General features: G+C 45.8%; 1 protein-coding gene and 1 pseudogene across 1 annotated transcript; both read right to left on the bottom strand.

Annotated features, from left to right (window-relative positions):
• Nucleotides 1-5,222: 5,222 nt before the first annotated feature.
• LOC125526698 (uncharacterized) lies at nucleotides 5,223-6,409 on the bottom strand (annotated as a pseudogene).
• Nucleotides 6,410-11,788: 5,379 nt separating this feature from the next.
• LOC125526701 (casein kinase 1-like protein HD16) lies at nucleotides 11,789-18,637 on the bottom strand. The gene is made up of 18 exons (XM_048691339.2): nucleotides 18,195-18,637; nucleotides 17,677-17,985; nucleotides 17,476-17,598; nucleotides 16,955-17,071; nucleotides 16,706-16,779; nucleotides 16,554-16,623; nucleotides 16,405-16,460; nucleotides 16,254-16,325; nucleotides 16,064-16,158; nucleotides 15,742-15,814; nucleotides 15,540-15,669; nucleotides 15,199-15,414; nucleotides 14,976-15,106; nucleotides 14,213-14,387; nucleotides 14,038-14,128; nucleotides 13,272-13,429; nucleotides 12,705-12,893; nucleotides 11,789-12,579 (listed from the first exon to the last, which is right to left on the bottom strand). The coding sequence occupies exons 1-18, from the start codon at nucleotides 18,420-18,422 to the stop codon at nucleotides 12,520-12,522; spliced, it is 2,367 nt and encodes a 788-aa protein (XP_048547296.1). The 5' UTR covers nucleotides 18,423-18,637; the 3' UTR covers nucleotides 11,789-12,519.
• Nucleotides 18,638-26,917: the final 8,280 nt, after the last annotated feature.

The following is a 26,917-nucleotide window of genomic DNA, read 5'->3' as shown; positions in this document are numbered from 1 at the left end:
TACATGTCGATAGCCAACTGGCAACTAGGGTGTGTGTGTGTCTTTTTGTCAAGGGGTCCCCAGTTGCAAGTTGACCATCAACTCGCAACTACAGTGTGTGTGTGTGTGTCTTTTTGTCACGGGGTCTCAAGTTGCATGTCAAGCATCGACTCGCAATTAGGGGTGTGTGTGCTTGTTGAGGACCCCTAGTTGCAACTTGACCATCGACTCGCAACTAGGGTGTGTGTGTGCCGAGGGTCCCCTCTCAACTAGACGGTTGTGTGTTTGTTGAGGACCCCCAGTTGCAAGTTGCTTATCGACTCGCAACTAAGGATCTCTCTCTCTCTCTCTCTCTCTGTGTGTGTAGAGGGTCACTAGTTGTATGTCGATAACCGACTCACAACTAGGGGTGTGTGTGTGTGTCTTTTTATCAAGGGTCCCCGGTTGCATGTCGGCCATCAACTCGCAACTAGGAGGTGTGTGTTTGTTTGAGAACCCCCAGTTGCAAGTTGACCATCAACTCGCAACTAGGTGTGTGTGTGTGTGTCTTTTTGTCAAGGGGTCCCCAGTTGCAAGTTGACCATCAACTCGCAATTATGGTGTGTGTATGTCTTTTTTTCTCAAGGGGTCCCCAGTTGCATGTCGAGCATCGACTCACAACTAGGGTGTGTGTGTTTTTTGAGGACACCAGTTGCAAGTTGCTCATCGGCTCACAACTAGGGGTGTGTGTGTGTGTGTGTGTTTATTCATGGCCTCCAGTTGCAAGCTTATCATCCACTTGCAACTAGGGGATGTGTGTGTATGTGTGTGTGTGTTTTTATTCATGGCCCACAATTGCAAGTTTACCATCAACTCGCAACTAGAGTGTGTGTGTGTGTGTGTCAAGGGCCCGCAACTGCATGTCGATAACCAACTCGCAACTAGGGGGGTGCGTGTGTGCGTGTTTTGTTGTGGCCCCCAGTTGCAACCCGCTCATTGACTCGCAACTAAGGATGTGTGTGTGTGTGTGTTTATAGAGGGTTACTAGTTGCATGTCGATAACCGACTCACAACTAGGGGTGTGTGTGTGTCTTTTTGTCAAGGGTCCCCAGTTGCATGTCGACCATCAACTCGCAATTAGGAGATGTGTGTTTGTTGAGAAACCCCAGTTGCAAGTTGACCATCAACTCGCAACTAGGGTGTGTGTGACTCTTTTTGTCAAGGGGTCCCCAGTTGCAAGTTGACCGTCAACTTCGCAACTAGGGTGTGTGTGTGTCTCTCTCTCTCTTTTTATCAAGGGGTCCCCAGTTGCATGTTAAGTATCGACTCGCAACTAGGGGTGTGTGTTTTGTTGAGGACACCCAGTGGCAAGTTGCCCATCGACTCGCAACTAGGTGTGTGTGTGTGTGTGTTTATTCATGGCCCCAGTTGCAAGTTGATCATCAACTCGTAACTAGGGGATGTGTGTGTGTGTTTATTCGTGACTCACAAGTTTACCATCAACTCGCAACTAGGGTGTGTGTGTGTATATGTCTCAAGGGTCCGCAACTACATGTCGATAACCAACTCGCAACTAGGGGTGTGTGTGTGTGTGTGTCTTTTTGTCAAGGGTCCCTAGTTGCAAGTTGACCATCAACTCGCAACTAGGGTGTGTGTATGTGTGTGTGTCTTTTTGTCACGGGGTCTTCAGTTGCATGTCGAGCATCGACTCGCAACTAGGATGTGTGTGTGTGTGTGTGTGCCGAGGGGTCCCCAATTTGCATGTCGATAACCGACTTGCAACTAGAGATGTGTGCGTGTGTGTGTCTTTTTGTCAAGGGGTCCCTAGTTGCATGTCAAGCATCGACTCGCAACTAGGGTGTGTATGTTTTGTTGAGGACACCCAGTTGCAAGTTGCCCATTGACTCGCAACTAGGTGTGTGTGTGTGTGTGTTTGTTCGTGGCCCCCGGTTGCAAGTTGACCATCCACTCGCAACTAGGGTGTGTGTGCGTGTCTCTCTGTGTGTGTTTATTCGTGGCTCACAATTGCAAGTTTACCATCAACTCGCAACTAGGGTGTGTGTGTGTGTCTCAAGGGTCCGCAATGCATGTCGATAACCAACTCGCAACTAGGAGGGGTGCGTGTCTGTGTTTTGTTTTGGCCCCCAGTTGCAACCCGCTCGATAACCTTTTTGTCATGGGTCATTATTTTTTTATAGATCCCAATTCCATTTTTGATAGATCTTTTGTTCGTTTTTGATGGAATAAAAATTTACAAGGTACTTTTCCATAAGAGAAAAAAAGGATTTCTACTTTGTTTTTAATATAACTGCAATTTTTTTAGCCCCTAGTTTTTACTGTGATCAATATTGTATAGTCATTATTTTTTACACAAACAACCTAACTCTATTTTTGTAGGAGCATACAGGCCACTTTGGTTCAGCTCAGTTCAACTCAGCGCCGCAAATTGAACTGTAGAACCCGTCGGCTTGCTGGTGAATTTTGTGTAGGTAAGGTTGGGAACTAGGGGGGTTGGGTAGTAGGGGGATGAGGATTTTGATTCATTGAACTTGAGCCAGGAATTTTTTGATAAAGACTGAATCTGTTAGAGAATTTGTTCAGTAAGACTGAATTTGTTAGATTCATACCAGCTGAACATCATGTTTGTGATACTAAATAATGGGAGGAATATATATGAATAATTGAAGTTTTTCTCTCTCTGTTTGTTCTCACTTACTGCATACTGTATCTAATTGTACACACACTGTATGTAAAAGATTCAGAAAACTGAATTATTGGTTCAGTCAATTTATCTAGATCTCTCAATCTCTGCTACAGCTACCACTTCTGACATCTAGCTAAAAAATATGCCACACACTGGATCTAGATATGAGTTTTTTTGTCTCTCTTTATTTTTGCCACAACACAACTGATTCAGGCTCTGATCTAGATGCTGTTTACTATCAATTTTTTGTCACAGACCAACCACCAATTTTTTTGTTCCGTCAAGAAAGAAACAAGCAAAAGCATGCTGATTTTCAGATGGGGTTCAGAAGAAGCATATCACACAGAAGGATCTTGAAAGGAAGATTAAGAAAACCCACCTTGGTAAGAGGCACCACTCCCCACATTTTTCTCTCTTGCAAGTTTCTCTGTTCCTTTGTCCCAGATCTTCAATTTCTTGTGTGTGTGTTCTTTGTGGTGGTGACAGGGGCAAGATCATCATCACCTGACAAAAAGAACGCCCCACTTTTTTTGCCATCTTTTCTATCAAGCTTGTTTACAAGCAAAGTGCCCAAAATTTCTTTTTTGAGACAAGAAGTGCCCACACCTGGAGTCGCACAAGGCTTGGTCCCAAGAATTATTTTTTAGAACAAACAAACAAGCCCACAAACAAAAGGCCTGGGCCAGGAAACTTGCCGGGAGTGTGGGTGGGTGGAGGAGGAGGAGGACGGCCCAGTCTTGGAAGCGTCAAACTAAAAAGGACGAGCAACGACGGGTGACAAACAATCGAACAACGGAACGAACAGGTGGGATCGAGAGGGCTACAAATAGGATGAGGTCATCTTAGATGTGACATAATTATGTCACATCTAGATGTGTCCTAGACAGACCCAAAAAAGATGTCACGTATCAGGGCGCATAACCCTACGACCTGTCGGTGTGCCTCGGGCCCGGGCCTTCCGTGCTTTTGGAGTCAGTTTACCATGGTAAAAATGAATTTTCTAAAAGACTATGTTCAACAAAATATCAATGTGGCTTTCCACCCAAATAACCTTCATGTGATGTTGGTGCTGTCCCGCGGGGGACAAGGGTGGATTTTTATTTTGAAACGGAGATAAAAGATTTGTCTCATCGATTAATTAAGAAGAGAATCACCCAGTTAATTGATGAAAAATCAGACAAAAATCGATAAATATATATAGACCACATGCAGATCGCTAAGAAACAAACTGTATGATGCCATGATCAACCCAACAAACATACATAACATGCAACAACCACGAACCCTCGCAGTTCTACGTCGCAAAGAAATCTTCAACGAAACTAAGGTTGAATACACCGGACGCCACCAAATCCACAGAGACGAGCCAGTCAGAGATGAAGGACGAAAAGACTGAGTATCCTTCATTAAGTAGCCGCGGACGCCTTACCAATGGGTGGATTCGTAGTTGCATCTGATGATCGGCTAAACATGTGTGGATGCAGCAATGCCTGAGGCATATGCATTATGACATGGACTTCTACTAGAAAGATTATATTAGAAGAATATATAATGGAAGAAAAAGGAACATTTGTCTACTAGACAGAACATTTTGCGTGTGTACCCCTTTGCTCGCTCGCACCCAAGGCACCCAGCTGCCTAGGGTTTCTCGTGCCTCCCGCCGGCGCCGGCGCCACTTTACCTCGTCTTCTGTGGTTAGGACCATGAAGGCGTGGTAGATCTCGGTCCTTACTGGCGGGATGGCTCTGTTTTTATGTGTTTTTTTAGTTTTGTTAGGGTTTATGTCCTGTTTGGAGAGGCGAGGCAGTGGCGACTCTCTGAAGATGGAACAAGGTTCTCCCCGCCTAGTCTCTGTCCAGGTGGTGCTTCTAGCGTCATCAAAGGCTGAAGATGGAATAAGATTCTCCCTGCCTAGTCCCTGTCCCGGTGGTGCTTCTAGCGTCATCAGAGGGCGTGTGGAGGTTTGCCTTCGGCAGATCTCATCGAATTCGGTCTTAGGCGGCTGTCTTCGGTGGATCCGGTCTTCGTTCGTTTTTGTTTATGTATTTACAAGTTGGTCACTTCTGATCTATGCGTCTCTTCATCGGCGGCGGTTGTTGTTCTGGTGCGCTGGTCCTATGGGGTCTAGTACGACGACTTCCTGACTATCTACTACAACAAGGTTTGTGTGGCGCCGATGAGGGAGAGCCTTCAGCTAGCTCCAGTGCTTGTAGTCGTCGCTAGGTGGTCTATGAACCTGGATGCAATTTTTTACTTCTCGCGTTCTTTGTACTACTAACTTAACCGTGGATAAAAAAATCAAAAAATTTCCTCGCAAAAATAGAAGATTATAGGCAGATGGTGATAATTTGTTCATTAGTATACTGCCACATCATATGTTAAATAAAAATGGGAAGCCGGTAACAATGTTTGCCCAGCGCTAACAAATATAAATAACTATCAAATATAAATAAGTACACTTATGAGCGTTTACATGATTTGAGATGCATATATATGTTTAACGGATTACAGTATAAAGCATGCAGCCCCAGGACCAGAATAGCGGCAGTAGACGTGAGGCTCAGGCAAGCCACTTGCCAACGCCTTGGATGCAGAAGCGGAGACAATCTACAATGGTGCGTGGGTATACCATCCCATTAAGGACCGGACTCCATCTGCTTCCACCTGCAATATTGTACCCCTCAATCTGGTCACCACAGTCGTTTCCCAGGTAGATGGTATCAGCAGTGACAAAGGAGGGGAAGGCCTTGGCTGATACGGTAATAGCGCGCCACTTGCCCATGAACACGGCGCGCCCATCGAATCCCTTGGCTGGGAGCAGAAGCCCAGCTCTCAAATCGACTCTGTAAACCTCGTAATTCCTGTTATACTCACTATCCCGGCATGGCGTTCGGCGCACCAGCATCAACTCCCCGCCATTGTCCACCAGGTGAAGGCCGAGCGCTTTGAAAAAAAAATGACTTGGTCCACTCAACGACCGCCTGGAGCCGTGGCGGCCGCTGATCCGAGCTGGTCGTCAGCACCATGACGCCCCTGTAGTCGGTGCAGTAGAAGCGTCCCGCAAAAGGCAAAGTCGAATACAAAGTTTCATTGTCGACCACGGTCCAACTCTCATCACCGGGCTTAGCGACGGCCAGCTTCATGGGATTTCGGAATCTGACTACCACCATGGAGGCGTCGGTAGCAAGGCCCACGACAGACGCCCTGATTAATTTTCCCATCTCGGGGCCACCCCTAGATCGATGCTGATCTGGCCTCAGGAGCGCGGTCATCGGGGGGAGATCGGTGAGCTGGTGCGCGAGAGGGTTAAGCAGGCGGACGACCAGGGTGCGCTCGTGGAGCAGCAGCAGGAGGCCTTCAGGGGTGAGCGCGAGCAGCGTGTGCTCAGCGAGCTAGCTCTCGGAGGTCCATACGGATGCACTCGCCCGTAGAAACGTTAAGGAAGCGATGGCGGCGGGGCCCGGCAAGTGCCTTGTCAAGCATGATCCACTGGCGGGGGAGGAAGCGACCGTCCAGGCCGCCGGTGCACGGGTCCGGCGAGCACCGCCGCCACGGCCGGCACACGGCGCGGAAGCGGACATAGTCAGCCACGTCGCTGGCGAGGCCAAGCTCGGCGATCAGGCCGGCTGGCCCGTCCCCGAGGCCTGCCCAGTCCCTTGCGCAGGTACGTGGGGGCAGTGGCGATTCCACTAGGGAGGCTTCAATAGACTTAAGCCTACCCTTTAAAATCATATTTAAGCTAAACATATCGCTTGACAAATATATTCTGATGCTTTACATGCAACCATTGCACTGCATTTGCTAATTAGACTTAGGAAATTTATGTTTTAAGCCTACCCTCCAATGTCATGCTAGATTCGCCACTGCGTGGGGGGTCGCAAGGGGGGCGCGTCTGCTTTGCGCGGCGCCGGCACGGGATCTTGGCTCGGGAATCCGCCATCCGACCGGCTGCCACCGTTTATTTGCGTGGAACTCCGGCCGATGGGATTGCTTTTCTAGGTAGCTCCCGGCTGAGCACATATGGATGGGGAGTCGTATTCGTATACGGTATGGTTTGGTCTCGTTCTCATCTGCCTTTAGATACTGCTGGATCGGAGATTACGTTACTAAACGAGAGATTACGTTACGAGCAAGGTTACGTTTGCTAAACGAGAGATTACGTTACGAGCAAGGTTAACATATGATAGGAAAACCTGCAACTACCAGCCCTTAGTCTTCAGGGAGGCCGACTCTGGCGCGCCATGGACGTGCGTGTGATGTTACGTGGGCAGCCTCCCCTTGTATATGTACTCCCTCGAGTTTTGTTTTGTCTGCATATATATTTTGTGAGACTTTGATCGAACGTATGGAAAAAATATTAACATTCATAATGCCAAAACAATAGTTTTAGATTCATTATCAACTGTAGTTTCATAGTGTATATATTTGGCATTACAAGTGCTGATATTTTTTAATATAAATTTGGTCAAATTTTTCAAAATTTGACTTGACATAAATCTAATACGCAGAGTAAAAATGATCGGAGGGAGTACATGATATATAATTCAGATCAATACAATGCGTGGGAATTCAGTAATCTTCATGGCAACCAGAGCCCATGTCTACCGCTCCTGCCGGCATCGTCGGCACCTTATCCTGTTGCTTTTAAGGGCATCTCCAGCCGCGCCCCTAGGAAGGCCTCCTTAAGCGATTTTTTCGCGTCGGCGCCAAAAAAACGGCCCAGTCGCGCCTCAAGGAGCCCGATTTTCGCCGGCCTGGGCCGAAAACAGCGCCGGCGGACCCAGGCCGAACCCGGCGCGCTGGGGGGCGCCCGGGGGCGCCGGGGCGAACTGTTTTGGCGCGAAACAGCCGCGGGCCAGCCGCGTCAGCGACACGACGCCTCGTCTTCCCCCAACGGCCTCGGTTCCCGCGGGGAATCAATGCCAAGGCTGCCGCCGGTCAGCCTTACCATTGATTCCTCACGGGCGGCGCGTCACGGGACGGCGCGCCGACGCCTCTCCTCCCTCGCACGCGTACACACGGGTACGGCGCGGCTATATAGCCGGTGGCCTGCACTCGCCTGTGCCCACACCAGCCCCGCCCCTTGCCGCCGCCCAGCTCCTCCTCTCCCTACCTCTCCCGAGCGCCGCCGCCCAGCCCCTCCCTCTATCTCTCTACCTCTCCCGAACCCGTCGCCATGGCGGAACGCTTCCCCGGAGACAAGGCGGCGGCCAACGGCTTCGGCCGTCGTTCGCTCCGCGAACAGGAGTCCTGGCTCCTGTTCCAGGCGAACATCCCGGCGCCGCCGGACATGCGCGCCGGGCCGACGGGGTGGAGGCTCAGCGCCGGGGGAGTGCCCATTCCCCCATTGCCCGACGCCGTGGCGAAGCCGAAGTACTTTGCCGAGGAAGTCGAGGTCGTGCGCGCCTCCCTCACCGACGCCCAACTCTCCCTTCCCCAGTACGCCGCCGACAACCACGCGGCTTGGGCGGTGTATTTCGAGCGCCGCCAGCAGCAGCGCTTGGCGTCCATCAACGGCGCGCCGGTGGTTGGCGGCCGGCAGAACAGCGAGGGGCGCCACCTGTGGTGGGGCGTCCCCGGACGCACACTCGAGGGCGTGCTGACGTACCTCGAGGGCGGCAACGACCCGCCGTTGGCGTACCTGGCGAGGGAGGCCGCTCCGGCGCAGCACCGACGCGCCGGGCCATGGGCGCCAAGGAGGTTCGGGTCCTCCTCCTCTTCTTCCTCCTCCCGATCTTCATCGGACTCCTCCGGCACTCCGGCCCTGCTCGGCGTCAAGGCCGAGCCCGCGGCGGAGACGCCGCTCGGCCGGCGCACTCGCAGCGCCGGCATCGTCATCAACGAGGGCGGCCGGCGCGCCTACTCGTCGGCTCCTCCTCCGCGCTTCGTCAAGCCAAAGACGGAGCCGGGGCTCGCGCCGGTGAAGACGGAGCCGGGGCTCGCGCCGGTGAAGAAGGAGCCGGCCGCGCCAGTGACGACGGAGCTCGATGACGACGACGCGGCCCTGGAATGGGCGCGCAGGGACTCCATAGCGATGGAGAAGGAGCGCCTGGAGAAGGCGAAGGAGCGCCAACGCGCCGCCCTGCTTCGCTTCGCGGAGCGTCGACGCGGCCGCGACGAAGGCGGAGTCGTCGTCATCTGCGACAGCGACGACGACGACGACGATGCGCCGCCACCAGTCCGCCATGGCGACGCCGGACAAGGAGGAGAAGGCCGACGACGACGATGACGATGGCGGTGACGGCGGCGACTTCAGTCAGTTTTTCCTTTAGATTAGTTTATGTATACGTGCTATGTAATGAAAATCCGCGAACTTCGCCGAAATGTGCCGAAATTTATCGTGTTTGGCCGAATTTTATCGTGTTTAAGCCGAACTTCGCCGAACTTCTTTTATTTTAAAACGTGCCTGGGGCGGCCCTGGGGCCGACGGCTGGGGACCAACTCGCCCCCAGGCCCAATTTTTATGCCGGCTCACCCCCAGGCGGCGATTTTAGGCGCCCCCTCGGGGGCCAACGGCTGGAGATGCCCTAACGGCACCAACTGCTTCAGCTGCCGGCGGCTCCCCTCCTTCTCTTCCCTCCGACACCCTCCCACAAAGCCCTATGCCTCGCGCCAACGTCAACCCTTCCCAGCATGATCCCCTCGATGATACCGCTGCCCTCCTCGTTTCCCAGTTCACCTCTGGTGGCGCTCACCCCCTCCCAAATCTCTCGGCGATTTTAACATCACCCGGTTCATCCCATACAAGCTTGATTCCACAACGAACAACTACTCTCGCTGGCGCCGCTGCATGCTGTTTTTCCTCAACCGTTTCCATGCACGCGATCACGTCGAGGAGGAGATTGATCTGGACGTTACCAATTGCGCCCGGTGGAGTGCAGACGTCGACATCGTCCTCTAGATACACACCGCCGTCTGCGACGACCTCGTCAACATCATCATGGACAACAACGAGTCCACTTGCACCGGCTGACACACCATCCGTCTGTTCTTTCTCAACAACCAGACGGCGCGGGTCATGTACCATGACGCAGCTCGCCGGAAAGCACCGCAAAACCTACTTCTGTCGTACCGCAGATCCGTCCGAGGTATCCTGTGGGCTGCTGCCGCTGGGATCTAGGCCGACAAAGAGAGGTCGACTCTGGGAATGCCCCGCCGCCGCAGTTCCCAGACCCCACGCAGGCGAAGGCCTCAGGCGGTGGCGAGACGAGGAGGAAGTTGGTCGAGACCTTTGGCGGCGCGATTGGATTGCCCCCGCGTCTCCTGAGCGGGGGCGGCCCGAGGGGGTGTTTCCGACCTCCTCTTCTTTGGCACGCTCAAGATTAAAGCAGCTTGCTCCGACGTGCCTACACAACTTTGTGGGTAGTCCTCACATCGCCGATGGGCGACTCCTTCACATGGACACCAAAATTCCAACTCATCATGGCAGAAGGGGCTACTACACATAGGGCTTTGTAGAGCGATCGATGAATCAATAACATAAGTCTATCCACAGGTCTCTCAGTTGAACACATCATCAAGTTCTTCAAGCTTTTGACCAGCCCACAAGAAGTGAGCCTTACTGAAGAGACCGACGACAAAATCATTTGGAAATTGGAAGCTCACTTCTTCTTTGGAATACTCGGCATCCTTGATCTACTTCACTCAACCTTTTTTTTGTCGGGCTCTCCGCTCAACTCGACGCTTCGATTACCACTCACATGAAGCCAGCGACATGGAACAGGTGGGCACTGCCGAAGCATTTTATTGTGTGGTTGATCTTTAAAGACCATGGCCGACTGGCAACAAAATAGTGGTTGACCGAATTATGGTTTATGCCAATTGTGCAAAAGGCAGCTTGAGTCAGAGGCACATCTTCTTTTCGAGTGTAGATGTACAACACACATTCGGAATGAGGTGAAGGCCTGGCTCGGGCCTATGTTGACATTGACGCTTGGAGAAACCTCACTATAGTCAAAGAATTGTGGCTATCCACGATCATTGTCAATGGGAATGCAAGGAAGGGCTTGGCAAATTTCAAATGAGAGCGGGGTCAAATTTCTTTTGAAGTGAGAAAACACTAGAGTTTTTACGATCGCTTCATCTATGCTAACCGTAAGATAAAGGCCGATGCCAAACTTTTTCGGGCTCGCGGGTTCTAAGAATTTGAGATATTTGATGTCGCGAGGTATGTATGTTACATGAAACCTTTATTCTACTTTTTGTGAACCCACTTATACGGGAAAGATCCATCGATGCACTTTGTATGGCGGTTGTGTGTGCAAAGTTCCCGTAATGGTATCGAAGATCAGATTAGAAGTACATATCATGGAAAGAAATGTAGAAAGTCCAAACCAGAAGTATGTACAATGGACGGAAAAGGAACATTTGTCTATACAAGACATCAATGATTGTAGACAAATGGTGATAATTTGTTCATTAGTATACTGCCACATCTTATATGTTAAATTAAAACGGAAAGCCAGTAACAACGTTTACTCAGCACTGCGTTTGGGAGCCAAAGTATTTTTGTAGTTTTTAAGGAGTACTGTGTTTTCTGAAAAAACCTTGGTATTCAATACTTTGAGTCGTTTGGATAAAAAAAACACTATAGTTTAACAAACCGTGGTATCTCTAAAACTGTGGTATTTTTGTAGTATAAAAAAAAGGTCTGGACCTCTTTTTAAAAAACTGAGAAACGTTGACTGGGTTGTCTCTCTGTGTCCATGTTCTTTTGGCCATCGACGCATGTGACACCTAAAATCGATAGCTAGCCGATCGATCTATCTGGCTAGAGTGGCGCACATACACGTACAAATTACGACTTAGTGCCGGCTGACTGTCTTTGATTGATTACAAGAGATAACTCTATACATATCCTTCTTAGCATCTACTAGGAGAGAACATGCCCGTACAAAGCTGCATGCATACGGTGGCGATTAGCACAAGCTGACCGATGAGTGTAGCTGCGTATGCATGCAACAACGTAACAATCTGTGCAAATCAAAGAAAACTGAGAAAAGCTGCCACTTGCCAAACACCTTGGCGGTATTATCGAAACTGAGAAAATCTATGTTTTTCAGAAACTGGAGTATTTGTTGCCCATCTATTGAAATACTGAGGTTTTGAAATACTATGGTTTTGAAAAAACGGTGTTGCCAAACTAGGCCTAACAAATATACTCCCTTGTTTGAGATGCATATGTTTAACGTGGTCTGATACACAGTGCATAGTAACTACTGATATACTCACAAAGCATGCAACTCCCGAACCAGAATCACAGCAGTAGACGTGAGGCTCAAGCAAGCCATCTGCCGACTACCTGGATGCAGAAGCGAAGACAATCCACAACACTAGGCGGGCATACCGACTCATCAAGTCCGAGACTGCATGTGCTTCCATCCGCAATATTGTACCCCTGAATCTGACCATCACAATCGTGTCCCAGGTTGCTTTTCTAGATGGCTCCGGGCCAGGTACGTACGAAGAGTTGTATTCGTATACGGTATGGTTTGGTCTCGTTCTCATTGTTCCCATCTGCCTTTAAATACTGCTAACCGCAAAAAAAAAAAGGCTTTAAATACTGCTGGAGGTGGCGATGTCTTTGCCTCCTGGCAACTATAACACACACATTTGCTCAGAGATCGAAACGATACACATTTTGGCAAACCAGACATTAGCTCACGGGCAAGGTTAACGCCTGATTATAAGGAAAAGATAACCAATGTTTCTTTGCAATAAGAGCAGGTCACTCACTACTGCAAGAGGCACCAAGGCCAACCATTTGCAACTCAAAATACCAAAAGGAATCCCACCAAGGCCAACGTTAGAACTTACTGCAGAAGTTCGAACTCGAGTGAATTCGCAGCCGTGGAGGTTCAACACGCAGTTCGCCCGTGGCAGATCGAGGTGATGTATAGGCCCTTCGCCCATTGCTCCTGAAATATTTTGGTGTTCCGAGGTTAGGTTCACGCAAGTAAACCAAGTGGGCATGCATAGCAATGAATGTGGCACTGGCGCCAGATTTTGAAATTCATCCAGTCAGCAAAACATGCAGGTGTACCTTCGTAGCCTTGCTGGGGAAATCAGAAGTCAGAAAAGTTTCATCCACTGGTTTCGTCTTGGACTCCTTGGCTATGCTCATGATAAAAGCGGTTTGGTCAGGCGTGGCTGCGCATGATGTTATTCTGTAACCGGCACCATATCGCTGATGGATTCCTTCACTTGGATACACAAAGTCTAACTCAACAGCCTGCAGGATATGCAACACAGATTCAGTTTCACATGACATGATCACATCGGGTCATTGACCTAATGTGTACGAAAATTCAGACTCCGCACCACCCTAAACAATTACTGATCTTTGGTTCAAAAAAAAGGAAGCTGCACAGAGCACCAGTTCTCTAAGGTTAACTCTTAACTGAAGCCATTCTTGCAGCAGCATATGTTTGCAAGTAGATATTTCACATGCAAAGTTCAGACAGCTAGTTGTCCAGAAATACAGAATTTAAAGCCATTTTAATGAATGCTCATCACCGGTAAAATTATAACATACAAGGAACCATTAAAATAGTGAAAAGGATTATTCACAAATGATTTATCGCAAAGGAGTGCAAGCACATGTTTTGACCTGGTAGGAATAATCGGTGTTCCTTGACGTGACAACACCCCAACGGTTCCCAGCAGTACCCATACATGTTACATGAAAACCTTCTTTCCACTTTTTATTAATCCACTTATAAGGAAAAGATTCACTGACTTTGTATGACTGCTGTGTGTACGGAGTCCCTGTAATGGTATCAAAGATCAGATTCGAACTATACATGGAAAGAAAGGGACCAGCGAGACATCAAGGATGTAGACAGTAGACACAATTAGGATAAAGTCATGTCACATGTAAATATCGAATATAGAAAACTGGCAACTGTTAAGTTCCATGTACCAACCACTAGAATCCAAAAGTTCAGATCCGTCAATATGAAATTCAGACGAATACAACAAGCCAAGGCTCCGTTGAGAAAACCATTGAAGATACAGTAGGAAACTGGCAACTGTTGAGTTTCATATACCAACCACTAGAACCCAAAAGTTCAGATCCGTAAATATGAAATTCAGACGAATACGACAAGCCAAGGCTCCGTTGAAAAAACCAGTAAAAAAGAAATACCATCCAGAAGAACATTTACTCTTCGATCCACTGCAATCTAATGTGGTAATCTCTATTGCTCTAACACCACAAAAGTTGTGTGATCAAACATTTATGTGATGCATCGTATGAAAGCATACTACTTTGTCTCATACACATAGCAGTATCCTCTTCAAACATTTAATCTTCATAAAAGGGAGCAGTTTGAACAAATGAATAGTTGTCGACAGAGAGCAGGTAATTCACAAACCTTTGGACATCACAACCAATGAGCTTCCATTGGTTGCTCCAGCTATTGCTGTTATGTAAAAGTTCTTCTCCGACTGCTCCCTAATCCAATCCTACATACGAAGTTAGAAACAAGATAGTGTCAAGATTCTGGATTATCAAAATTCCAACTAGAGAGGACATACAAGGTACCACACCTTCTGTAGGAAATTTCGTGAAAGATTGAAAACTTGAGAAGAAAAGCCGGTCCCAGTATCCATGATGACAGTCCACACATTTTTTAAAGAAGCTATACAACTAATGAACACGCCATCTTCATAACCTTTTTGTATGTGCTGATGCAGCCTTGAATCAGCTATATTATAGTGGCATCTATCAAAGGCAGAAGAAATATCTTCACAGTTACATTAGTTAATACCATATTTGATTTAGGAAGGAGATAAGACATTGATCAATCACTATTGAAATAGGCACTAGGCAGGCCTCAAATGTCTCGAACTGAAGAACAAGCGAGTGTAGCCAGACAAATAGGAACTACTTAAGTTTAAAACATAATAAGTGAAAACCAAACCCTTTCATCACAAAAAACTAGCATGAATGGCTTAGTTACAGAAAAGCATAATAGTATAGTTTTGGACAGATACTTTTATAGGGATACCAAGTACAATTAAGGTCATGAATGTGGATAGCATCTAAAAGTGGAGTTCACACCAAGAGATATCACAAGTTTGCAGCATGAATCACCTCAATGTAGTTTTTTTGTTTCACCACATTCACCACAAGACATTAACTGTACTCCATATATTTTAAATAAAAATTAGAGGTATAGAGTCATATGCTCATACAATCCAACTATTTCGAGCTATCTAATGCTTGATGTCTGGTATTGAGAAAACGCCTGAGCATGCAAACAAAAAAAGTGAATACTGTTTCACTATTTTCATGTTTGAAAAGAATTACCGCTGCGTCATGTTCCGCCTAGCACTATAAATCGAAATCCATTGAGTTGCTGGGCTCCCCAACCGAACTTTTTCCATAGGCTGTTCATCTTCTTCAAGATTTACAACAATTCTTCCACGTTTATGTCCAACCTATAATTTGCACAGCAGAGGCATGGCCAAATATAATACAACCGAAATAAAATACAGAGCATGGATTCATGTTGTGATAAAGCAGTACAAACCTCTAGACCTCCAGCGATCCTGATGGGTCTTGAAACAGGCCCGATAATCAGATCATCAAAGAGAGAAACAAGTTTTTCGTACTTTGGCTCTTCATCAAATTTCATAGTAGTAACCAACTCAAGAAAATGTTTGAATGGGGCTGGACAGAAGCTACACAGGACCTCTGGAGAAGTCTCCATTTTCTTCTTACAAACAAGAAAGCTCTTGTTATCTCCCTGCAGTAATAAGCCATCAACACAAAAGTAGGTTCCCGCAAAAAAAAACACTAAAGAAGGTTGAAGAGAGCGAGTAGAAAATATTAGTAAAGCACCGTCGACTCGTCGAGAACATTGAAGACTACCTGACAGCCTTGCCATGGCAAGCTTCCTCGTAATAAAAATATAAGGCTGTATGCTAGTGACTCCAAATCATCCCTCCTACTGCCCGTACGACCTAAATGGGCATGGACGCTAGCATATCTAATTGTTCCCCTGGGAAATGTCAAAACTAAAGAAGTTAAATTTGTACCATAAGTTTGTACAGAAAAAGTAGTAAGAACAAACCTAAATATGTCTAGCCTCTGATCATACTGAACATGCATACTGGATGATCCTCTTTTCCATTTCCAGTTAGATGCTGAAAAAATTTAGTATCAAAAGAACCATGTGAAAAACGGTAGTGAGGCATGAAATGCATCAACATTTCCCTCTGTAAAGAAATATCAGAGCGTTTATATCACTACTTTAGTGTTCTAAATGCTCTTATATTTCTTTACGGAGGGAGTATAAAGTAAGCCAATTCCTCTGAGCAAAGTGCATAGTGCATTGAGAACATCAGACTGAATATCTTCATGTACAGATGAAACTACGGTGTGTAATTGCATACCTAAACCAAAATTAATGAGAAAAAGCTTCTTTTCTTGAGCAGATCCAGGCTGACCAAGCAAAAAGTTTTCAGGTTTTACATCACCATGTATAAAGCTGGCAATAATAAGAGGAACAGCAAGTGTTAACAACGCGGAATGAAAAAAAATACGGGAAATGCATCTCAAAAACATCAAATGGCTTCAAAGAACCCTTTGGAGTGAATCTTCTCAAGAATTGATATGGCGTCGATGGCAATACAAGCAACCTTTAGAACTGACATCCTGTTAGGGGTGTAGATACTTTCAGTAAGAAGTAAGGAGAACAAAGCAGAGGGAGTGAAGATTGATAAGATAAACTTACTCCTGTCCTGGTGAATGCCAAGCATTCCAGAGGCTAGGACCAAGCAGGTCCATTACCTGAAATTACGGAATGATGATTCAGTGAAAAGATCATAATGAGCTAAGAGGCCTTTCTGAATGCATATTTTTTTTCCGGAAAGTTAAACTCACAAGAATGTAGTAGTCTCCTTGGCAACCCTTGTAGTGTACCGATGGTATGCCATAACAACCATTGAGAGCCCTGCTAACATAAGGATAAAAATGCCATGCTCCACCAAGAATTATATAAACGAAAAAAATGGATGAATGTGTATAGTTCTTACTGATAGACTTGCCACTCATATGGGGGGTCACAGCTACCTTCCCTGCTTCTCCGATGCACAAATTTCAGTGCAACCTACACGGTATTGATGCAGGAAAGAGTTCTTTAGATGAAGGAGGATTTCGCTTAGCCTCTGCATTGACTGATGCACAAAGCAATGTAAATTAAAATGGAATACAGATAAGATATTGATGAATCACGAACAGATTTGGTGTCCATCTAAGGCAAGTAGATAAGAAAGAGATGAAACCTCGATTGCATTTCGACCCTTGTATCCTCCACTGGGCATACCTAATCGTCTGCCAACATAGACCTTACCACTCAACTTCTTACCAGTTATATATATTGGGGAGTTGCCTACTTCAACCTGCATCGAATAGTTTGATCATATACGAACTGTTATGGAAGTAAAACTCATGTATATAAACTGTTATTGCTAGATCAGTTACATGTCTAAGAGTAGCAGCATAGAACCGTTTTGGTGACAACTGAGGAAATCTGAACACATCTAGCTAGATCCACATCAGATCGCTTTGGGATTTTTTTTTTCTCGCCTACGCATAGCTTTGGTCTTATATGATTTTGCTAGTTGTGGGCGTGTTTTTTGCGTGCGTGTGACTTGGTGTTGGCTGTGTGCATCCTAGCTATGCAAAGGCCGGGTGTATGCTCATTGTGTTATGTATCTTCTTGATGCTTCATTTTGAGCCAATAAAATTCACCCTTTGTCGAAAAACAATCTAGATAGATCCACAGGAAATTAGGAAGGCATACCCTCTCTGGCACTGGTGGGATTGCCGTGGCTTTGTCTATGGCGATAATTTCTGGGGGGTCGTTTCCACTAGGCTGCGAGGCTGCTTGGCTTTCACTTCGGTCAATCGCAGAACAATTAAGAGCCTACATATAGAATCAAATACTTGATCAATCAGTGTGAAGAAAGGGAGTGTGCAGACCAGAAAATGAAGCCAAGCATACCCTCTCAGCCTGTGGCGTTATCATGGCTTCACTCGCAAATCTATCGGCAGCTCCGCGATCTATTCCCAAATTTGCAGGTTCCTTGTTCAGACCGTGGTCACCTGCACCGGCTGCCTGTCCAGCGACGCCTTCAGGGGTGTCCTCGCGAGGCTGCTCCTGATCGGTATGCACATCATCACTAGGCCTCAACCTCTTGCCTCTAGGATTGGAAGCTGGCCCTCCTCTTCCTCTTCCTTGGGTAGCGGCGCCACCACCACGCCTTCCGGCTCTTCCCCGTGGAGCCACATTGCCAATCTGATTGCCCAAAAGCTAAGAAACCCAGGTAAACAATCAGATACCGGGAGGAAACTTAATTAGTACTATTAGCGAGAGGAGCACCGATCGAACAGCACATCTAACAACGGTGATCCCGCCATTTTTTCAGCAGTAGCAGCGTCGATGAACAGCAATAGATTATAGAAGCTTGCAACTGTCGCTGACGGAAGAGAAAAAATAAACAAAGGGGAAACCGTCCGTACCCTTTCAGGCAGCCGCGTCATGGCGGCATCGCCTTGTGCAGACTGTGAAGTTCCGTCGGCGGCGCTTTCACCGCCCCGTCTCGAGCGATCAGCAGCCCCGCCGCCGCCCTCGTCGTCGCCAGCTGGCCTGTTCAAATCAAGGTCCGGCCGGGCGGAAACCGAGCCAGGCGGCGCGGCGCCGTCGCCGGGGTCGCGCATGGACGGAAGAATGGCGGCGGCCTCCGACATGGCAGCGTACAGGGTCGGGAGAGAGGGTTTGGTGAGCGGGGAGGCGGAGGATGGTGCCTGGAGGGTGGGATATAGCAGCAGCTGCCGCTGGGTGGCGGGCGGTGGAAGGGCGGTATTGATGGAGGCGTGGAGGGAGCAGGAGCTGCTGCAGGCGGCGGCGAGGGGCAAAAGAGGGGGATGACATGACCGGCGCGCCTTGGAAGTTGTGGACAAGCAATGCCGTCGGGTGGAGTGGAGACAGCAGACAAGGCTTGGATCTGCTGCCGTGTGCGTGCGCAGACCCATCATGGGCCCACCTTTGTATACAAGTGTTTGCATTTACCTGGCAAAAAAAAGTAAAAAAGAAGTACAAGTGTTTAAAGGTGAAATACGCAGTATTTGTTTTTTTAGGGGATATAAATATAGGGCGTTTTGGATCTCGGCCTCCATGAAGGCCGAATTTGTGAAGAATTCAGAATTTGAAAATTTTGGTTTTAGAAAAGACTGAAAAAATTGTACAAGTAAACAAAGGATGTGAGGTGTATGTGTGTAAAATTTCAGGATGAAATACGTTAAAATGTGACCTGTATAAAAAAGACAAATTCATGGTCTGAGAGGATGAATAGTATCATCTGTTAAAATATTTCAGATTTTTTTTTCACAGCTCTCATTTCAACGTATTTCATCTTGAAAATTTACAGCTATGCATTATGCCTTCATGTATATCTGTACTTGTTTTAGAATTTTTTGAAATATGAAAATATGAATTTTAGTTTTTGCATTTGGAGGCCTTCATAGAGCTCGGCCTCCAGAAGCAATTTCTCATATACACAATATTCGTTGGATAGAAAAATAAACAGTAAGGATCATCAACCTGGAAATAGAGTCTTTCTGATCGACCTAAAAATAGACGTATTTTTTCGACTGCTGGGTGGAAAGTTGTCCTCATCCTTGATTAATTTTTTTAACTTTGTCCTTGAATTCAAGATCTATGCACTCTGACTCGATTCTTCACAATGTCACTGTACATCACCCCAACAAACGGTTCTCGGCTTCCTCCTTCCCCGATGCTACCATCGCAGCAACCACCTCAGATATCGGTGGAGAGGAAGAAAGAATAAATATCGCCGACGAGCAGGAACAATATAAAGATAGATAAAACCTAAGAAATTAGAGAATGACATTAAAAAAATGGTAACTGACATCAACATGGAAAATACGTTAGAAGACCTATAAACTTTGTGGATCAACATGGAGTAGTACTTAATGTAAGATTTGTGAAGCACCACCAGACAACCTGCTGTACTTCCTTCTGCCGGCGTTGTTTCCGGCAGCAGCAGCGGTTACTTTCAGAGCTACAGTGCATGAACAAAAAGTCAAAAGCCTATCTTTGTAGAGCTATCATGGGCTCATGGCTACAGGCGGGCGTAGACAGGTAAAGAAAATATTGACAAGTGACTACACATTGATATGTATAAGTACCAAGGTTTTTTTTTCTTGTTACCTTTTTCGATAGGGACCGAAATAACCGATTTCCAAAAACTCTCAGCAATTCAGATTTTTTTTTGTCTGAAATATCCAAGATGGCGGTGATGCTGGTACCGTCCCTACATGTTTAGGGTTCCTTTGATTCAAAGGATTTGCATAGGAATTTTGGAGGATTAGAATCCTTAGGAATTTTTTCTATATTGATTGTTTGATTTATAGGATTGAATCCTATAGAATTTTTTTCTAAGGAATTTTTTGTACTACTTCCTATAGGATTTCTAGCATCCAGTCAAACCTCTTTGAAAGAATCCTTCGTTTTTTCTATGATGCAATCAAACAACCTAAGGCCTCCTTTGGTTCATAGGGTAGGGAATAGGAATAGAAAGGTCATAGGAAATGGGATGACATGCATCTCAAATCCTATGAGTAGGAATAGGAAAGAAGATGTCATTTGATTTATTTCATAGGATTTTTTCCATTGAGACTAGGCTAATGTTTATTTTCTTATGAATTGTGAAGGATAGGAAGAATTCCTTCATAAGAATAGGATTCCATTCCTACAAACCAAAGGACTCTAAAGGAATTTTTCCTAGAAAAATCACATCCTATGAAATTCCTACAAAAATCCTCCAAACCAAAGGAGGCCTAAACTCCTATAGGATTGAGATGAGCATGACATTTCAATCCTATTCTTTTCCTATTCCCATGTTTTTACAATCCTGTGAATCAAAGAGGCCCTTAATGTTGGCAGAACGACACGGCAAATGAAGACCATCCAGAATGAGGTGGGCCTAGGCCCTGGTCGTTGTCCGTGGATATAGGGCATCTCCAACGCTATCACCTAAAATAAACACATTATCCGCCTGCGGACTGTGTATGGACACATAAACGGACACGATATGGGAGCCGGTCATCCAATCTATACCCTAATTATCTGTGTCAAATAACAATAGCCGTCCGCCAAATAGCTAGCACGATCACTAGAGCCATCCTCCAAACAAGCGTGTATGTACTAATATACACTTGAAAAGGAAAAGAGAGCCAAATAGCCTTTCGCCAACCTCAAATAGCCTTCTGCCATGCTAACTAGGGTCTTCCGCCAACACATTCGTGTAATATAAGCACCTAAAAAAGTGAAATAACTATGTGTTTAGTGCTTTCGCCTAGAAGCCTTCCGCCAAACAACAACAAAAATTAGCTGCGGCCTTCCGACATTCGGGCGGAGAAAGAATATGTGGTGAATTTTGATTGGCCAGACGGATGACTGGACTCTCGCAAAGCTTGCTAAGTTTGCTTTTGGTTAGCGCGAAAATGAACGCGCGAACGTGCCCATGGATATATATGGGTCCGTGTTTGATGTCAAAGTGTGTTCAGACAGCTTGGTCCAAACGTTGGTGGGCTATTTGAGGGTTGGCATTGGAGGTACCCTTAGCACTTCATTGAAGATACATGTTAATAAGCCTAAGAAATGAGAGTTCACATATTACCTTCACCCCTTGCATGTTGAACCACTTCCAGTAGCCTTTTTCTCGAGAAAAACTTCCAATCTATTCATCAACTGTCAGTGTAGTACAAAAAACACCAAAAGTAAAAAATTACATCCAGGTCCGTAGACCATCCAGCGACGACTACAAGCAATGGATCGAGCTTAAGGCACGCCGCCGTCATCGCCCCTCCCTCATCGGAGCCGGGCAAACCTTATTGTAATAGAGAGTCGGGAAGTCCTCGTGCTAAGGCCCCATAGGATTAGCGCACCAGGACAGCAACCGCCGCACCAGTAGCCTTTGACGAAATCTATGAAGGTTACTGGATCTAATAAGCAACTTTTATGTTGTCAGCAAGCAATTCGTATACCTTTGACCTGTTTTTCTCTATGATCAAAATATAGGTCACCAAAGTTCCATAGTTGAGCAAGGTCAAATCGATCGTAATTGAACCGCCTGCATGATTTAGCTAGATTGCCAACTAGACAACAGTAACTTCTGATGTTGTATCTAATGGCTGACCAGCCAGAAGAAAAACAAAAAGTTCCGAGTACATGATCTCACTCAAATATAGAGCTAACGGGATTATATTCAATTATTAGATCCAAATCTTCCAACTTAACATGATCAAACCGCTATAATGAAAAGAAAAAAACAATGTGTTACAAATGTTTCTTAGGCAACACCAAGATTGAAGAGGATTAAACTCTCACATACCACAACGTTTTCGAGGCCATGCACGATGAGGGGCGCAGTAATGCAACAAGATAACCATCTTTGTTGCAAAAGGGACAAAATTTCACCTTTTCATTGTTGTCATTCATAGTACTATAATCTTTCTCTAAATAATCCTATGGACACATACTTTCCCTCCCTTTCCAGTAAACGAAGGAAATAAAGTACAATTAGCAGATGGTTATTTTTGTAAAAAGCTTGTCTCTCTTAAAAGGAGATGATGTTTTATAGAATTTATAAAAATCCTCAAACAGAAATCTCTGTTTTGCAAATTCAATGAAAAAGGGGTGATGCATAATGATCCAAAGGTTTGTTTCTCTCTGATACTTTCGATTTCATAGTTTTTTTACTCGGACAATAAAATCACCAGCATAAGCGGGCTTTATTTCATGTGCCTTATATCTTCTCATCACAAATGAGATGATCAATATATCAAAATATTTTACTATGTTTATTTGACTGTTAGGCATCAAACTTCGGTACTTTGTTAATTGTGGCAGAACATGGCCTTTCTTCTAAGAGGAGTATGCCACTCTCATCAATTTTTTTATCTGTGTTGTGCATATATGTGAACAATTCAACGTAACCATCCAAAACAGTCGCCTATATCGCTTCCTTATACATAGACAGTTCAAATAAAGTTATGACCCAGGGTAAAATAAAATAAATAGTTTTATTCCAAACTTCTATACTTATTTATTTTTCTTCGTATCATATTAGAATATTAAGGAGTAGAAATGTTATTATTTATTACCAGTTATAATATGTTAATAATTACTTTGTTTATGCTAAATTTAAAGTAAGTGATGTAACATAAGTTATTAGAATTATTTTTGTGACAATTCCACAAATCATATAGTGTAGATGTGCATATTTATATCTATCTGAGTATGTTCATGTATAGTTAAGATTCACTAAATATCATGTTAGAGGTTTATAAAAATAATGTCCAACTAATATTTTAATAGTGATTTCTAGTGTATAATTAGGTGTGCAAACTTATAAAACATTAGGGCATCTTTAACGTTGACCTTCAAATCGCCCTCATCCGTCCGGGCCCATTTTGCCATCCAACAGGGTACCCTATCTGATTTTACCGCAAACCGGAAGCAAACTAGGGAGAGGAGGCTTTGAGGGAGTCTGGACCGCTGCCACGTAGGAATCTGACACACCCGTCCCTCTCAAATCTCCCTCCCAGTCCACTTTTCTTCACTCTCCCCCTGTTCACCCTTGCTACCCTCCTTGTTAGAGGTCGCGGTTGTACCTCTCCAGTTGCCGCCCATGCATCGTAGGACGTCTGCACCCCCACCAACACGCCTGCTCTACTTGGACTATGTTGTCGTCCCCCCCCCCCCCCCCCCCCCAGGGTCTCTCCGCCCCTGCCAACGATGTCCGTGGCAGACATCATGTCCGGTAGGTGTGCGGTCAATTATCATTGAGCTTTTTCGTGAACTTCTTGTTGTTTTCTAGAGTAAGCACGCTCGCGTCGTACTCGGTGAAGGAGGATGAGTTATTGTGCGATGCATGGTTGGCCATATTTGTGGACTTTGTAGGTAGGAACTCAAGGGGCTCAGTCTTTTGACCCCGCATGCATGGTTCATTTCAAGTGTGAAAGCACTTCATGCCTACGGCATGCACATAATCCATGAACGCAATGTGAGGTCTATATCGCGTCAATGGTACACCATCTGGAACTCTGTCATTAAGTTCTACGGTGTGGTTGAATGAGTGGGGACAATGTGGCCGTTGGGCGCGTCAATCATGGATCGTAAGTTTTGCTTCTTGTTGCTCTACATGTTGGTTAATTAATTTATTCACTCAATGTTGCTCTACACGTTGTATAGTCTGCATGCTTTGTAGTGATATACTACAGGACCGAAGGCATGCCATTCACGTGCGTACATTGTTGGATGAAGCTTAAGAGCATCCACAATATGATGTTTTGTTGTCTCTAAGGAAGCCTCACTAAGGCCATAGAGGCAGGGGCCATACTTTGCGGAGATAGCCTCTAGCTGAAATTTGTTAAGCATCGACGCTATGCTTAGAGGCTGCCTCCAAGCTTTTCTTTGTAATAAAATATTCCGTTGACCCTACATGTCATAAGTGGAGTGTGTTGGACATGTCTCAAGCAGCTAGAAAATAATTCCTTTGGAAATTAGTATTTACTCATTGTAGGGACACCTTAGAGACAAAGAAAATTTGCCATACATTGCAGAGTTTTGAGCTGATTCTAGCACCCAGTTGTGGGTCCTAGCTTGGAGGCAACCTGCCTCTACGCACTGTAGTTACCCTAAGGGGTAGCCTGTGTGGGACGACACGTGTTGGCTCTGATTCTAGTATCATGGAATTTATCGCTGAAATTGAAATACTTGTTGAACATGTGGTTATCTCGTTGAATTTTAACCATAGTTGTAATAGAGATATTTGCATGTTATTTATGAATGAATTGTCCTATTTTCTATAATTACTTTGAGTGTTGCGGACTTAGTTTAGTTAAATAGACGAAATATCATTCGTTTTATATAAGTTATCTCTGAACTTTGTTGAATTGCATCGTGTTTGATTAAATTCGTCTAGTTTGTTTAAATATGTTTTGAAATGGATGCAAGCATAGTTGAATGGCCGGCTCTCGCATCACTATTCGCAGACTAGTCCCTACCGGTCTGCCGACGAGTATAGTTTCCGATCTGAGGATCAGCACTGAGAATGCCCTTATAGAGTATTAACTATACTTTTTGCAAATGTGCCACGAGTTAGATTCGGTAATAAGTTCAATATATGCAGGGTACTGAAATAGCACTGATCACCCATGAATGTAACATATCCACATAAGATACGAACATGACTCTCTGTATCACCATATGTACCTGGCCCGCAAATAAACGGCAGCAACCGACCGGATGTTGGACTCCCGAACCATGATCCCGTGCAGGCGCCGCGCAAAGCGGCCGCGACGCTATGGCGATCTGTTGGGGAACATAGTAATTCAAAAATTTCCTATAATCACGCAAGATCTATCTAGGAGATGCATAGCAACGAGACGGGAGAGTGTGTCCACATACCCTCGTAGACCGAAAGCGGAAGCGTTTAGTTAACGCGGTTGATGTAGTCGAACATCTTCAAGATCCAACCGATCCAAGTACTGAACGTACAGTACCTCCTTGTTCAGCACATATTAAGCACGATGATGTCTCTCGGGCTCTTGATCCAGTAGAGGGTCGAGGAGAGTTCAGTCAGCATGACGGCGTGGCGACGGTGTTGTTGATGTGATCCGCGCAGGGCTTCACCTAAGCACTACGACAATATGACCGAGGTGGTAAACTGTGGAGGGGGGCACCGCACATGGCTAAGAAACAATTGTTGTGCCTTTGGGGTGCCCCTGGCCACGTATATAAAGAAGGGGGAGGAGGAGGCCGGCGGCCAAGGAGGCACGCCAAAGGGCGGAGTCCTACTTGCACTCCTAGTCCAAGTAGGATTCGGCCCCCTCCTTCTTTCCGACGGAGAGGGAAAGGGGATGGGAGAGAGAGGGAGAAGGAAAGAGGGGGGCCGCGCCCCCTCCCCTTGTCCAATTCGGATTGGGGCAAGGGGGGCGCGTGCCACCTCCCATGGCATGCCTCCTCTCCTCCACTATGGCCAAATAGGCCCAATAACTTTCTCGGGGGGTTCCGGTAACCTCCCGGTACTCCGAAACATCCCCGATTTTCTTTGGAACCATTCCGGTGTCCGTATATAACCTTCCAATATATCAATCTTTACCTCTCGACCATTTCGAGACTCCCCGTCATGTCTGTGATCTCATCCGGGACTTCGAACAAACTTCGGTCACCAAAACACATAACTCATACTACAAATCGTCATCGAACGTTAAGCGTGCAGACCCTACGGGTTCGAGAACTATGTATACATGACCGAGACACATCTCTGGTCAATAACCAATAGTGGAACCTCGATGCTCATATTGGCTCCTACATATTCTATGATGATCTTTATCGGTCAAACCGCATAACAACATACGTCATTCCCTTTGTCATCAGTATGTTACTTGCCCGAGATTCGATCGTCGGTATCCTCATACCTAGTTCAATCTCATTACCGGCAAGTCTCTTTACTCGTTCCGTAATGCATCATCCCGTATCTAACTCATTAGTCACATTGCATGCAAGGCTTATAGTGATGTGCATTACCAAGAGGGCCTAGAGATACCTCTCCGATACACGGAGTGACAAATCCTAATCTTGATCTATGCCAACTCAACAAACACCATCGGAGACACCTGTAGAGCATCTTTATAATCACCCAGTTATGTTGTGACATTTGATAGCACACAAAGTGTTCCTCTAGTATTCGGGAGTTGCATAATCTCATAGACAGAGGAATATGTATAAGTCATGAAGAAATCAAATAGCAATAAAACTATGCGATCATTATTCTAAGATAATGGATGGGTCCTGTCCATCACATCATTCTCTAATGATGTGATCCCGTTCATCAAATGACAACACATGTCTATGGTTAAGAAACTTAACTATCTTTGATTAATGAGCTAGTCAAGTAGAGGCATACTAGGGACACTCCGTTTGTCTATGTATGCACACATGCACTAAGTTTCCGGTTAATACAATTCTAGCATGAATAATAAAAATTTATCATGAAATAAGAAAATATAAATAACAACTTTATTATTGACTCTAGGGCATATTTCCTTCAGTCTCCCACTTGCACTAGAGTCAATAATCTCGATTACATAATAATGATTCTAACACCCATGGAGTCTTGGTGCTGATCATGTTTTGCTCTGGAAGAGGCTTA

Source organism: Triticum urartu, chromosome 5A (assembly GCF_056163025.1).
Source record: "Triticum urartu cultivar PI428250 chromosome 5A, HENAU_Tu73, whole genome shotgun sequence".
NCBI lineage: Eukaryota > Viridiplantae > Streptophyta > Magnoliopsida > Poales > Poaceae > Triticum > Triticum urartu.
Note: the sequence above shows the minus strand (reverse complement) of the source record. Positions and strands in the feature narration are given on the sequence as shown.